At 43.6% G+C, this 15,433-nt stretch overlaps 1 protein-coding gene across 7 annotated transcripts in view; it reads right to left on the reverse strand.

Moving 5' to 3' along the window:
• SNRK (SNF related kinase) overlaps positions 1 to 7,252 on the reverse strand; it is a 71,106-nt gene extending 63,854 nt beyond the window's left edge. For 2 of the 7 annotated variants that reach the window (XM_055414502.2, XM_055414498.2), the window contains exon 1: positions 7,120 to 7,252. Coding sequence is in view for 1 of the 7 variants with exons in the window: in XM_055414497.2 (XP_055270472.1) it covers positions 3,932 to 3,981; positions 7,120 to 7,209 (140 nt within the window). In the remaining 6 variants the exon portion in view is untranslated. Of the gene's footprint in view, positions 1 to 3,931; positions 3,982 to 7,002 lie in introns of all 7 variants that reach the window. The other 5 variants (XM_055414504.2, XM_055414501.2, XM_055414503.2 and 2 more) reach the window with 3 other exon arrangements.
• Positions 7,253 to 15,433: the final 8,181 nt, after the last annotated feature.

The following is a 15,433-nucleotide window of genomic DNA, read 5'->3' on the forward strand; positions in this document are numbered from 1 at the left end:
GGTGTGGGTGAAGTCAGGCCGGTGGGCAGAAGTGAGATTATAAATATAATAGGGTTATAGGAAGGCTGATCCTGAAAACTACCTAGTGGTTCACTATTTAGGGAACTGTGATGAACTCTCAGTCTCTCAATGTCAATGGAAAACTTGCTAGACTAAATTCACCACATTCTCTTCGAACTGTACTTTAGATTAATTCAAGTGTCATCAAAGAGTTAAAAATGCACAGAAAAACTTCACATCAGAGCTGATGTGAGGCCTCAAAAGAAAGGAAAACTCTAGGTTTTAACATGAAAGCAACAGAAGAATAAGGTCATTAGAAAATTTAAACCAATTATAAAAGTTCACTGTTCACCTTAAGATTCCATAAAATACCAACTTTTGTTTTGACTTACTGGATTCTCTCATTATTACCCATATTACTTTCCTAAAAACCTACTCATTTATAACTAAACAGGTTTACAGGTTTATATAGAAATGAGTCTTATAGCAAAACCACAGTTGATATTTCTTTTCACTGTCTCATTTCAAGTTTTAAAAATATCTTTCACTGCCACAACTGCCCATTTGAGAAGTTGACTTTTGTTTTAATGCAGGTTTCAAAAAGAGTAAACAATTTTAAAAATAAAGAATAAACAATTTAACTACTGGGAATCTATGTATGCACTGAATTCTTTACATTTGTTCTATAATTTATTCCTTACCATCAGGAAGCATCATACCCATTATATAGATCAGAAAGGAAGGTCAAACAGGATAAAGTCTTTCTATGCCTCAGTCCTACGTAAAGGTAAGAGCCACCTGAGTTGACTCCTGAGCCCTGTATTTTTTCCTGCAATAATACAATGCCTCCCCACTTTGATCTGGGCCTTTCTAATTCCCAGGAAAACAACAGCACTAAAATAAATCTATTCTGACAATTCTGTTTTTCCTCCAATTCTGACATGCCATGCAAGTTACCTGATCCAGCCATCAACTAACAAGAGTGACACCAAGGACTCACTAATAAACATTATGAACAAACAGTTCCATTAAAAACTTTCTGGAATGTTTAGAAACTACACTTTGAGAAAGGAAACAACAGGTAAAAAACCATTCAAAAGACAGACTGAGAATTACTGGTTATCTAAAAATGCAATGGCACCTTGGAAAAAACTTCATCTTTACAGTTTGTGTACAATTTTGTTATGGCAAGATTTCTCCCCAATGGCACAGAACAGTCAACACCAAGCAAATCATTTAAGTACACTTTAAGAAGGTTCTATTTTCTGCTTTAAAAAATGTATCCTTACCCAAACTGCAATTTTAACGTACTTTGCAAATTACATTCCCTCCATTTGTTTCTAACAAAGCATTTTCCTTCACACGAGGATTAGCAAATACTCATAAAAGAGGAGAACAAAGGATCAGATCATGTCTTGAAACACCAGATTGAGTATTGTCATTCTACATGTCTTCTGTAGTACTCATAATGCTTTATACCAATAAAGAGAATTGTTTAACCTGCAGAAAATGAGACAGAACACAAAGCAGAACTCTTAAATTCAATCGCTGTTGTCCACGATTAAAAAAAATTACTGTGCAATATTTGGACTATTTAAGAGACCCATAAATATGGCACACTCTAAGCTGCACAATTTACCCAATGAATATTTGTTAGTATAGTGTCCTAGATCTAAAATGAACTTTACCTACATCCCTTATACTGTCTGAGTGAAACCTACATTACCTAAAGTATACTCTCCTTAATACAAAAGAACCAACGTGTCTAAACATTAAACCCACTTAGATATACTATTTAAACACTTCCCCTACCTATGCAATATGAAGACAATATAATGACCTAAGAGATAAGTTTTTATATAGAAGGGGAGCGAACATCAGAGAAGAGCTGGGACAGCAACCTAAGTGTCACATTTCAAAGTGACACACAGCCAAATTTTCTCATTGTCTAAACCACAGAGGTGCACATTAAAAATTATCAAAATTCATTTACTCAGCAAATATGAGGAGCAGCATCATAGCATAAAAGAGTAGCATAGGACTTGGAGCCCAAGGAGATACTCCACTTCTGTCAACAGACATGTCTGTGTCTTTAACACAAAGCTAAGCACCACCCAGGACAATTATGAAGGCAAAAGGCGATAATGCACATTAGCAATCTGTCAGTGGGATTAAAATCACCCCAGATTTTTTCCCCCAGCTTTTCACAACTGGCTTCCCTTTCAGAGAGTTTGGCATCTGAGAGGAATTGTATACTCAGTTCCCCATCTTACTCTGACATCCTTATCCTCACCCTTCACTGGCCCAAAACACTACCCCTCAAGGCCTGTACTGGATGTAACATGAAGGCCACTGCCCTACACTGTTTACACCTCTCCCAGGGACAGGAAGGCTGGAAGAGGGGTTCTTTCCCCTAAATCTGCCTTTGGGAGTTCACAGGAGGCATCTCAGAGAAATCATTTTGTTTAAGCTAAGAACTGAAAGTAGCTGAGCTGGAAAAGTGGCCTTAGTGTGACTGGGACAGTCACACACACAGAGCACAGGTATGAGGCAAGATGAGAGATAGGCAGGGAAGGATGGGACACTGAAGGTCCTTGTGTCCCGTGCACACGAGTAGATGCTGCTCACATCTGGCCAGCCATGCTTTAGGGCCAGCACAAAGGCCACCATCCAGACCGCTGCCTCTCCCTGCCGTCCTATACTCCTGCACACCAGCTCCTGTGGCCTCACAGCACTATGCCCTCTTCCGTCATGGCCTGTGTCACAGTTGTGGTTATATAATTATTTCTGTGATTATGTGATTAATAATCTGTATCCCCCACTAGACTACATGATAAATTCAGCCCGCATAAGACACATGTCTGCTTTATTCAGCTCTGCATCCCTGGGCCCGCCGAGTATAGCATCTGCCTGAAATATATAGATACACTTTATTAAATGAACAAATGAAAGCTGGCACTAAGAAGCCAAGGAAGAATCCTGAGCAGGGAAATGGCAATCAGAGATGACAGCTGAACAAACCACTCTGGCAGCAAAGTGAAGATCAGATTGGAAGGACAAGACTAGAGCCTGAACACAGGTGAGGAGACTAGTGAAAAATGTCTCCAGAAAAATGACTAAAGACTTAAAAATGAGGGCAGCCTGAATCTGGGCAGTGATGAGGAGGATGTAATGGAACAGATGCGCTTAGGAAGTAGAATCTAGAAACTCAATGCACAGGGGGCAAAGCAAAGACGGGAACCTGGAATGACTCTAGTGGAGAGTGGTAGCAGGAGGGGCATTGACTCACACCGGGAATACAGGATGGCAACAAACATTTCCTGAGCATCCACCGCTTGCTATTCCAGAGTGGAAGATCTGCCTCTAGCTCTAGGATTCTACGAATGAGAAGCAATTTCTATCCAACCCATTTGGATACAATGGCTATGGTATCCATTAATGGGCAGCAAACTACAGTTCAGATTTTTCACATTTCTTCAGTACACTGACTACGTGTGAGACCTAACACTTGTCTGGGGATGCAGCAATCAAAGAAGAGGCATCTCTGCCTCCAAGGAGCTGACAGTCTTCTGGGTTTGAGACAGGTAACTGCATGACAACAACTGAGAAACTGAGGCCAGCCAGGCTATGATTTGACCAGTTACATGTCCTGTAACCTACATTTCTGGAGCACTGATTTCGTAACTTCCATCACATTTCAGGCCAACATGTAGTTGAGGGGTTATGTGTTTGGACATTCAGACAGACAACCCACCCCCCAATCTTGCTTTGAGCATGGAAACACTCCAGAACTGAAAACACCATGGTGCTTGGGCAGCCAGCACCCTCCAACTCTGAAGCAACTGCTGTAGTCACAGGGCAGCGGTCTGGGGAAGAGGACACAACCAGGAAGGAGAGGGAGAGAGGCCTGCTGGGTCAGGAAAGAGCCTACCTGAGCGGAGGCCAGACGCTGGAGGTGCCAAAGTAGGATCTCAGAAGGCTCTGGAAGTTAACAGCAGAGAAATAAACATTCAGGGAGGGTAGAGCGGGAATCCTCTTTAGTCAGGTTCCTCCCCTTCCACCGGCAAGAAATGGTTTCCCACGGGATGGAAGGCCTCAACCCAAAGCAGATATACAGGAAAACAAGATGAGGAAATGATCTGCAGTGAGAATAACGCAGCTCCAGATTATCTAGACCAGAAAACACATTTCCAGCGCTCACTCAGTTCAGTTCAGTCGCTCAGTCGTGTCCGACTCTCCGCGACCCCATGAGGTCATTAAATCTGAGAGATTTTATACTGGCCCTTCTCAAACTAAAACAAAATACCAAAACATGTCCTCCTCTTCAACCCCAAACCTACTGCCCTTCTTTGCCCCCTTCCTTTCCACAGCCTTAAAAAAACAAAAACAGCTGCACTGTCTCTACCTCCTCAGCTTCCTTTCACCCACTTGGATCTAAATTCTTCCTCCACCATCTGACCTTGTCTTTTCAACCTCCCTAAACCGTTGGAGCCCTTTCCCTTTTTCTCTGCCTGGGAACTCTACCTGTCCAAGACTGGTTCAACCATTGCCTTCTCTGTGAGGCATTCCCCAGTCAAACTGCCCAGGGGTAACTCCTTGCCCAGGGGTTTTCCCTGTGCCTCATCACAGCATTTGATCCTACTGTCATTGTTTACCTCACTGTAAATATAATTCACAATAGCCTGAAAGACAGAACTCATTTTTATCCACTTTTCTATTGCCACCCTCTAACACAGGGCCCCCAAAGTAGACAAAGGCTCCATGAATAAATGATCATAAGTTTAGTTTACCTTCAAAACTGCTACAAACCACTCAATTCTTCCACCTAAATTGCTCTAAGAATAGACTTGCATACACACACACACACACTGGGAAGTATCTATATTCTGAATAATTTTCTTATAACAGCATCTTGGTTAGAAAGAAACTCTAAATTCTGGTGGTTAAGCAAACAGCTGGCATGCAGTAAAATCAGTTCTTTAGAGTTCCTCATCTATGTTTTTAATTCCTAAAATTCTGACCATGTGGAAAGTGTACCTTTTTCCTGGGCAGTGTAATTAATTCTTACACTCAGAAAACCTGCTTCAGAGAAGCAACCAAGCCTTATTTATACCAATGCTTAGAATCTGGGCTGCTCAACAGCTCCAAAAAAATTTTTTTTTCTTCTATTTAGTTTCACTTTCTATATGAAACACCCATAGTAAAGTTTAGACACACAATATTTCCCGCAACCAGCAAAAATATCTGAAAGCCCTTCAATTTTAATACGGACATTCAAAAGCCTTCATTTTAGGATTACAGGATTACATGTGAACCTTAACGGCCCAATGTACACTTCTGTTCTAGAAAAATAAAAATTACGTAACTTCTCAGCCTTTTTATGTTTTCTACAAATGGATCTTACTGCAATAATACAGAAAAACTTACTCAGAGGAGCAGAGGAAAAAAAAGAACAGTGAAAGTAACTTTTCCATACTAAAGAAAACTATTTAAAAAAAAAAAAACTGTGCAAATTAAAAAAAAATAGAAAGGTGGCAAAGTCCCCTGCCAGAAAACCCTAAAGAAGGAGAAATAGGAAAAGTTAACCCAGTGCACCTGACTTTCGGTTACTATACTGCTTCAGTAAGTGACTTGCCTCAATAAGTGACCTTGGGAATGTCACGTCATTTCTCTCATTTTTAGTTCTGTAAAATGGAAATGTCATCTGTTTTCCTACTAGAGACAATTGGTCGAATAAAAGAACCAACGTGATTTTTTTTGTAAAGAAACTTGTCTAATTAGTTTGCTTTAATCACCACTAGTACAATACATTCCTCTTCAGGAATCCAATTCCAAGAAAAATATTTAAGCAGACGTTGAGGACAGATTTCCTTAAGGGAATGATTTTATAAATCTGGAGAGCAATGTAACAAGATTATAAATTAACAAATTGATTACATAAGCCTTGACAACCTCAGGCTTTAAAGTACACTGATACACATTCTGATAAATTAGACTGATCTGGGACTAGCGCCTCAACCCCATACAAGGAACCCAAACTGAGGCATCTGGTGTTTGATAGGAATCAGGTGGAATCTGATCAAGACGCGGAACAGTTGCAGTTGCATTACCTGCTAGCCACGCTTCACCTTTCACCATAAAACGGGAAACGCATTAAGTCAGCTTTACCACCTGCTCCGAAGATTGTGAAAATGTACTCAATTAAATGGAACAGGGGGAAGTAACCAGAGAGTGTGAAAAATCCTATACCCTGAGACGTCCAGAAGCTGAAGAACCCTACTGCTAAATCCCCCCTCACCCCTCTATATACTGGACTTGAACCGAACTCACTCTGCTGCTACCGAATTTTACCTGACCCAACTGTTAAGAACAGCACAGCTCCAGGAACCCCACTCAGGATAAAAGGCTGTCACTTTCCTGGGTCCCAAGTCCAAGCAAACGGAAGGAAGGGTTTTGTAAAACGGTCCAGAAGGGAATCAACAGGCGATGACTATGGAAAAGAACGGAGGTTTTCCAATCTGAAAAATTCTAGCTGTCCCTCGGGAACAGCACTGCTCCTCCTTCCTTACCCCGATGCCCTTTCTCTATAAACAATATCCCCATTCTATTGTACGGCTGCAGTTTTAGCAAGAAATACCCTTGCTGCGCCAGATCTCCAGATTCTTTTGAAAAAGGAAAACACCTTTAGTGAAGAAAACACCGTACGAGAGAAGCTGGGCGCGGGGAGCCGCGGGCGCCGCACTTGGCCCTCTCCGGGGCGGGGCGCGGGGATGCGGGCGCCTCCCGAGGTGCCGCAATCCCGCCGCGGCCGCAAGGGCAGGGCCTCGGGGCGCCCGTGGCCGGCCGCCGCAATGCCCGCTCCCGCGCGGGCCCCGCCGCCGCCCGCCGCCGGCCGCCAGGCCATCAGGCCGCACCGCCGCCGCGCGGAGTCCGGGCCGCCGCAGCCCGGGGCCCGCGTCCTCCCGGGCCCGCGACGCGGGGAGCGCCGAGCGCGCAACTTACTTTCCGCCTGCGGCGGGCGCCCCAGCCCCGGCGCCCAGCCGGGAAACCGCTGAGGCCACCCGGCGGCGGAGGCCAGCCCGGCCGCCGCTCCCGGCTGCGCTGCGCGCTCGCCCCTACCTCAGCAAGCAGGCGGGCTTCCGTCCGCAGCGGCCGCGGCGCCGACAGCTCCCTCCCGGCCGCCGAATCCCCGCACCCAGCGCTAATCATAATACCAAGCGGGCAGCCGGCCGCGGGAGGGGGTGGGGGGCCGAGACGCGCCTGCGCGGGCCGCGCGTCACTGTGACGCGGGCGCCGGGGCGGGGCCGCGGCGGGGGCGGGGCGCGGCGCACCTGCGGGCTCCCGGCGCGCGAGCTGCTGCAGGGCATCCTGGCGGCGCCCCGACCCCAGCGAGTCTGGGCTGCGGCTGGCGGTAGGAAGTGGGCGAGGCGCCCGAGCAGGAGCAAGCTGATGAAGGGGGAAACACTGCGGACATGGGACAACGGCCCAGAAAAGTAGCCGAGCCGTGGCGGAAATCGGAGGGAAGGGACCGGGCCCTCACAGGACTCTGCGTCCTGGGGCGGAGGTCTGAGGGCAGCAGGCACTTAACCCTTCTAAAGGTTCACCCCCATCTCCCGCCCAGGTTTAAACAAAGAGCGGGAAAAAATAGACGTTCACGAATATACGTACATTTTTTTTTTTCTCTACAGTTTCTTCTCTCTGGGAACCCAATTAGAAGGAATTGTGTTGATTTTGTTGCTATTTTTAAAAAAGAGAAAAGCCCAGCATCTGAACACAGCGCTGGCTTTAAAGGTCAGCAGGAGACCTTCGCCTGGCCAGGCTGCCTCCTCTGGAAAAGCGTGAAAAGGCGAAAGGTCGTGAGAAGTATTAAAGATGTGAAGTCAGGGATTCAGAACATGCCAGGCATTAACCGTGCCCCTAATGGTTCAGCGCCATGGTCACCAGGCAGGTGGTTCCCAAACGTCGCTTAGCGATGGCCAGAGTGGAGAGTTTGGGAGGGTGGGAGAGAGGGGCAGGCGCTCCCATCTCCCATCCTTGGAAGCTTAGCGCGCCATGCAGATGAGCTTCCCTTGCCTTCTGGAAATAAGTGACATGCCAGATGCCAGATTCTCCAACCTGTTTTTCCATTTCGGATTCTTCCAGCCCTCCACCCCTCCCCCAAGAGAGGACCCCTGGCGAAAAAGGGCACAAACTGCTGCGTAGAGGGCGGGGGAGGGGTGAGCTGCTTAGATGCTCCAAATGGGATTAGATGGACTGGAGGGAAAAAAGAAATCTAGATGGCTTGAGCAATTGTCTCTGCTGACCTGCAAACGTTAGAAGCCTGTTTTTTTCAGACTGTTTCCTGGGCATCTATTTTGCATGTCTGAAGATGACTGGGAAAGCAAGAGTGGATTGTTGGGAGGTACAAACACTCAGGGTAATAACGGAAGGTTAAAGTTAAGGGGGGCTTCCCAGGTGGCCCTAGTGCTAAAGAACCCACCTGCCAATGCAGGAGACGCAGTCCAGGAAGAGACGCAGGTTCGATCCTGGGTCAGGAAGGGAAAAGGGAATGGCAGCCCACTCCAATACGCTTGCCTGGAGAATCCCATGGACAGAGGACCTTGGAGGGCTACAGTCCATGGGGTTGCACAGTGTGGAACGGACTATGCTCTGTGATGACGTAAATGTGAAGGAAATTCAAAAAGAGGGAATATATGTATAAATATAGCTGATTCACTTTGCTGTATAGCAGAAACACAACACTGTAAAGCAACTATACTCCCCAATTTTTTTAAAAAAGCAAAAATAAAATAGAGCAGTCTTGCTATATAAAAGTTATCTAATAAAGGCTTATTATTTTTTTTTAAAGGGGGGAGTTAAAGTTTTAAAGGAGGACTCCAAGTTACCCTAACACTCTGGCATGGGGTGATGTCACTGGCTGGGAAAAGCCTTGGGCTATGGGCCTCTGCCCCTCAGGTATGAGTCGAGGCCCCAGCTCTGGGATAACACTGGCTTACAAAGACCTTCAAAGAATCATCTCACTTTGACACACATTCTAACTCTAGCAGCATGTTCAGCAGGAGCTTGTGGGATTCATTCCTCTGTTGCTGGAAAACAGTGGCGAGGCCTTGCACTTTTCTCCTTAGGGAGGTATCACTATTCAGGGAACCCCATAGCCAAGTAAAGGGATAAAAAATACCATTCTAATGGTCTCCCAAGGGAATTCCAGTGGTTGAAGACCTCCACCACCAGGTCTGTAGCCCCTGAGAGAGAACAGTCATCACAAAACAATGTCTTAATAGATAAGCCCTTGGAAAATATGTAACTCAGGTTTTGAATAAATTCTATACGGAAAATGGGACACAAGAATAGAAAAACAATAAATAAAAAAGGAACAGAATAATACCTTTGTTTAAATAAAGTGGGCTTGGATTATCTTCCAGAGAAAGGGCTGCAGTCCTCGCCACGTGGTGAATCATTTATTCATCTCCGGTGTTTCTTGGGAAGCTGGAGTGCTGCTGGCAAGAACATGACCCATTTTCAGTTCCACACCATCAATGTGGTAACATGATCTGATTATGCTTAGGCAATATTTTTAAATATTCAAGTAGAAATTAATATATGATTACTTAACTTTGAATTTAAGCAAATGTGTTCATTGTTAATGAGAACCCCCCTTCTTCAGTCTGCCCTGGGGCTTTCTCTCACCCAGACTGCTTTTTTAATGTTAGGTCTTTTTATGGACCTGTAAGCTTTAATTAGATATACAGCACTCCACACAAATGACAAGATGGAGCATGCGGGCTTGGATTACACTCTCTGTGATTCAGATCTCCGAAATAACATAATGCCACTGATTTAGGGAAGTTGCTGTTTATTGGAAGGCAACCAGGGAGATGCTACAAATTAGGTTAAGATGTGAAAAGCAAGCCGATTCATGAAAGAACTGCCATTTTCATCTTGGGACTACCCCCCTAAAGCAGCGTGTATAACAAGGTTATACTGTCTCTAGATATTGTTAATTTTCATAATATAAAAACATTTCAAATATATTGAAAACAACAGAGACTGAAGATTCACATATGGTTCAGTTTTGAGTTGTGACATTTAATTTTATGATTTCCTTTCACGTATTTAATTAGTCATTTTGTACATTGATACTTGTGCATGTCTGAATCCTGGCTTCATTCCAGTAGGACCAAAATAATAGTTCACTGGAATGGCTTGAAGAGTTTCTCAAAGAGTTTCCCTCACTACCCACTTGGCACCCGTTAGCATCCCTAATTCTTTTAGCTCAGATGTTTGTTAAGGCCTGTGCATCTGTGTGCGTGTGTGTGTGTGTGTGTGTGCACGCGCGCATGTGTAATATATTCTTGACAGTTGAAAGGAAGGACTGAAAATGCCAGCCCTTAACTCTGCATCTTTGCAACCTGTGAACTGGGAAACATGGCAGACACTGCCTGGCATTGACCACCTGCTCCACCACTAAGAGTTATATGCCCTTGTGGGCATAACTTTCCATCTGTTTCCTCTGTAAAATGGGAAAAATGGTGATGATAATGACACCTTTCTTATAAGGTGTGTGTAGGGCAGCTGTTCTCCAAGTGTGCCTCCTGGACCAGCAGCAGCAGCTTCTCCTGGGAACTAGACTGAAATGCAAATTCTCCAGCTCTACTCCAGACCTCCTAAATTACAAACTTGGTGGTTTCTCTGTTTTAAGAAGACTTCCAAGTGAATCTGACACAGGTGAGAGTCTGAGAACCACTATAGATGGGATTAAGGGGGTTTATGTATGTTACTTGCCCAGTCATGTCCAACTCTTTGAGATACCATGGACTGTAGCCCACCAGGCTCCTCTCTCCATGGAATTTTCCAGGCAAGAATACTGGAGGATCTTCCCAACCCAGGGATCAAACCCAGGTCTCCTGCATTGCAGGCAGACTCTTTTACTGTCTGAGCCACCAGGGAAGTATTAAAATAGTGCTGGCACATGGTAAGTAGTATATTAGCAGATATTTTTTTTAATTAGTGCAATATGATGTTGCCAAGATACAGTTTAATTCAGGCCACAGAAAGGATGCCCATATTCCTCCAACAAATAAATTCTTAATGCTTAATCTTTTGTCCAAAGACTTTTAACACTGCCTGCTAAACCTTTCATGATTTGGCCCCTGCCTTCTTTTCCTGCTCTTTATCTCCAAGTAAACTGTATCTGCGACCTTTCCAGTTTTCAAAAGGGAACTGCTTTCTCATACCTCCAAGCCTTTGCCCATTCTGTTCCCTCTACCTGGAAATGTCACCCCTTTTCTCCACTCCCTATACCTGGCAATCTCCTGAATTCCTACTTACCTTTCAAAACCTCAATTAACAGGCTCATCTGTGGCACCTTCAATCCTGCCCAGTCAGAGCCAGGCCTTCTCTGAATCCATACCTCCTTGCACATGAATATTAATTATAGGGTTTCATAACTGTTAACTTCCATTTTCTCCCTTTGGATCTTAAACTCCTGGAGGACAAGGATTTTATTTTATTCAGATTTCTATTCATGCAGCTTAGCACTAATGTAGCAAGTAGGCAAGCCCAAGGGCTTAAACTTGGGGCATTTTTTTTCAGAACATTGTTTTTGGTTTTTTTTTGGAGGGGGCTGTATCTTGTGGCTTGTGGGATCTTAGTTCCCCAACCAGGAATTGAACCCAGGCCATTAGCAGTGAAACCACAGAGTCTTAATTACTGGACCACCGAGGAATTCCCAAAAACATTTTAAAATTGGAAGATTTAATTTTTTAAAGAGTTTTACTGAAGTATGATCTGCATACCATAAACTTCACCATTAATACATGGTTATTCAATGTGTGTGTGAGCGTGCTCAATTGCTCAGTTCAGTTCAGTTGCTCAGTTGTGTCCAGCTCTTTGTGACCCCATGGACTGCAGCACGCCAGGCCTCCCTGTCCATCACCAGCTCCTGGAGACTCCTCAATCTCATGTCCATTGCGTCGGTAATGCCATCCAACCATCTCATCCTCTGTCATCCCCTTCTCCTCCTGCCTTCAATCTTTCCCAGCATCATGGTCTTTTCCAATGAGTCATTACATGGCCAAAATACTGGCGTTTCAGCTTCAGCATCAGTCCTTCCAATGAATATTCAGGACTGATTTCCTTTAGGATGGACTGGTTGGATCTCCTTGAAGTCTAAGGGACTCTCAAGAGTCTTCTCCAACACCACAGTTCAAAAGCATCAATTCTTCGGCACTCAACTCTCTTTATGGTCCAACTCTCACATCCATACATGACTACTGGAAAAACCATAACTTTGACTAGACAGACCTTTGTTGGCAAAGTAATGTCTCTGCTTTTTAATATGCTGTCTAGGTTGGGCATAGCTTTTCTTCCAAGGAGCAAGCATCTTTTGATTTCATGGCTGCAATCACCATCTGCAGTGATTTTGGAGCCCAGGGAAATAAAATCTGTCACTGTTTCCATTATTTCCCCATCTATTTGCCATGAAGTGATGGGACCTGATGCCATGATCTTTGTTTTCTGAATGTTAAGGTTTAAGCCAACTTTTTCACTCTCCTCTTTCATTTTCATCAAGAGGCTCATTAGTTTTTCTCTGCTTTCTGCCATAAGGGTGGTGTCACACCTGCATATCTGAGGTTACTGATATTTCTCCCAGCAATCTTGATTCCAGCTTGTGCTTCAGCCAGCCCATCGTTTCTCATGATGTACTCTGCATATAAGTTAAATAAGCAGGGTGACAATATACAGCCTTGACGTACTCCTTTCCTGATTTGGAACCAGTCTGTTGTTCCATGTCCAGTTCTAACTTGCTTCTTGACCTGCATACAAATTTGTCAGGAGGCAGGTCAGGTGATCTGGTATTCCCATCTCTTGAAGAATTTTCCACAGTTTGCTGTGAGCCACACAAGGCTCTGGCGTAGTCAATAAAGCAGAAGTATATGTTTTCCTGGAATTCTGTTGCTTTTTCGATGATTCAGTGGATGTTGGCAATTTGATCTCTGGTTCCTCTGCCTTTTCTAAATCCAGCTTGAACAAACATCTGGAAGTTCATGGTTCACATACTATTGAAACCTAACTTGGAGAATTTTGAGCATTACAGTTGCTCAGTCTTATCCAAGTCTTGGCAATCCCGTAGACGATAGCCCAGCAGGTTCCTTTGTCCATGGGATTCTCCAGGCAAGAATACCGGAGTGGGTTGCCATTTCCTCCTCCAGGTAATTCAATGGCTTTTAGTAAATTTAAAAAGTTATGAAACTATCACCTGATCTGCCCCGATAGCTTACGGTGAACAGTGTCAGATTTGTGATCTCTGAAGAAGATATAGCTTCCGGACCAGGGACCAGACTTGATCACTCAAGAGTTTTTATGTAGCAGAGTTTTATTAAAGTATAAAAGGGGACAAAGAAAGCTTCTGACATAGACATCAGAAGGGGGACAGAGAGTGCCCCCACTCACTAGTCTTAGCAAGGCCTTATATACTTTCACCAGACCCCCTCCCACAACATACACCTTAAATTAACAAGATTAGAGCTAACAATAGAAAGTTCTCACCAGACCCACTCCCACAATATACCTCTTAAGATAACAAGATTAGTCAGAAGGTTCTTGTTAAGGAGAAACATGTCTTCGAGCAAGATACACTGTTATATTGACTAAGACAAAGCAATGTGGGAAAAAAAATGTTTGTCCTTTTCTCCTTGATGCCCCAGACCCCTTTCTCCTTCTCTAGGGCTCTGGACCCCTTTCTCCTCCTTGGGGACCCTGGACTTCTTATCAACCTACCTAGGAATTGACTCTCACCCCAATATTTCCATCACTCCCCAAAAGTTTTCCTATGTCCATGTGCAGTCAGTCACAATCCAATTTCCATCTCTTGGCTACCAATGATTTGTTTTCCATCCTTACAGATTTGCCTTTTCTACAAAGTCACTTAAATGAAATCTCAGTCTTTTTTGTCTGGCATCTTTCACCGAGCATAACGTTTATCTATGTTGCAGCTATATAAACAGTTCCTTTTTTACTGCTGAGTAGTGTTCCATTATATACACTAGATCTTCTTTATCCACTTACCAGGTGATGAACATTTATTTTCAGATTTTTGCTATTATGGATAATGTTGTTGTGAATATTTATATAAACTCTTAATGGGGACATGCTGTCATTTTTCTAGGGTAATGCAAGATGAAATTGTTGGGTCATGTTATAACTGTTACGTTTAACATTATAAGGAATTGACAAATTGTTTTCTGAAGTGACTGTACCACATTTTACATTCCCAGCAGCAATGTATGCAGTTCTTATTTCTCCTCATCTGTACCAACACTTGGCATCATTAGACTTTCAGATGATCTTTATTCTAATAAATGTATAGTGGTATCTCCTGTGATTTTGATTTGCATTTCCCTAATGACTAGTGAAATTAAAAGACACTCCTTGGAAGGAAAGTTATGACCAACCTAGATAGCATACTAAAAAGAAGAGACATTACTTTGCCAACAAAGGTCCGACTAGTCAAGGCTATGGTTTTTCCAGTGGTCATGTATGGATGTCAGAGTTGCACTGTGAAGAAAGCTGAGTGCCGAAGAATTGATGCTTTTGAACTGTGGTGCTGGAGAAGACTCTTGAGAGTCCCTTGGACTGCAAGGAGATCCAACCAGTCCATCCTAAAGGAGATCAGTCCTGGGTGTTCATTGGAAGGACTGATGCTAAAGCTGAAACTCCAATACTTTGGCCGCCTCATGTGAAGAGTTGACTCACTGGAAAAGACTCTGCTGCTGGGAGGGATTGGGGGCAGGAGGAGAAGGGGAAGACAGAGGATGATGGCTGGATGGCATCACCGACTCAATGGACATGAGTTTGGGTAAACTCCGGGAGTTGATGATGGACAGGGAGGTCTGGCATGCTGCAATTCATGAGGTCACAAAGAGTCGGACACGACTGAGCAACTGAACTGAATTGAACTGAATGACTAGTGATGTTGATCATCTTTTAATATTATTTTTAGCCACACAAATTATCTTCTTTGGTGAAGTATCTATTCAAAACTGTTGCCAATTTTTAACTGGGTCACTTGCCTTATTGAGTTATAAGAATTTTTTATCTATTTCAGATACAGATCCTTAAGAAGATACATGATTTGCAAATATTTTCTCCCAGGCTGTGGCATGTATTTTCTTCTTTTAAATGATATCTTTGGAAGTGCCAAGATTTTTTATTTCAATGAGTTACAATTTAGAAAATTTTTCTTTTATGAATTGTGTTTTTGGTATCATATCTAAGAAATTTTTGCCTGAATCAAAGTCACAAAGATTTTTTTCCTGTGGGTTTTTTTTCAGGTTTTATAGTTTTCAATTTAACATTTAATCTGTAATTTATTTTGAATTAATTTTTACATGATATAAATTTTTTAATTTATCTTTTTGCATATGGATAGCCA

The sequence above is a fragment of the Moschus berezovskii genome, chromosome 24 (genome assembly GCF_049115385.1).
Source record: "Moschus berezovskii isolate FMDL1 chromosome 24, NW_MosBer_1.0, whole genome shotgun sequence".
Classification (NCBI taxonomy): domain Eukaryota; kingdom Metazoa; phylum Chordata; class Mammalia; order Artiodactyla; family Moschidae; genus Moschus; species Moschus berezovskii.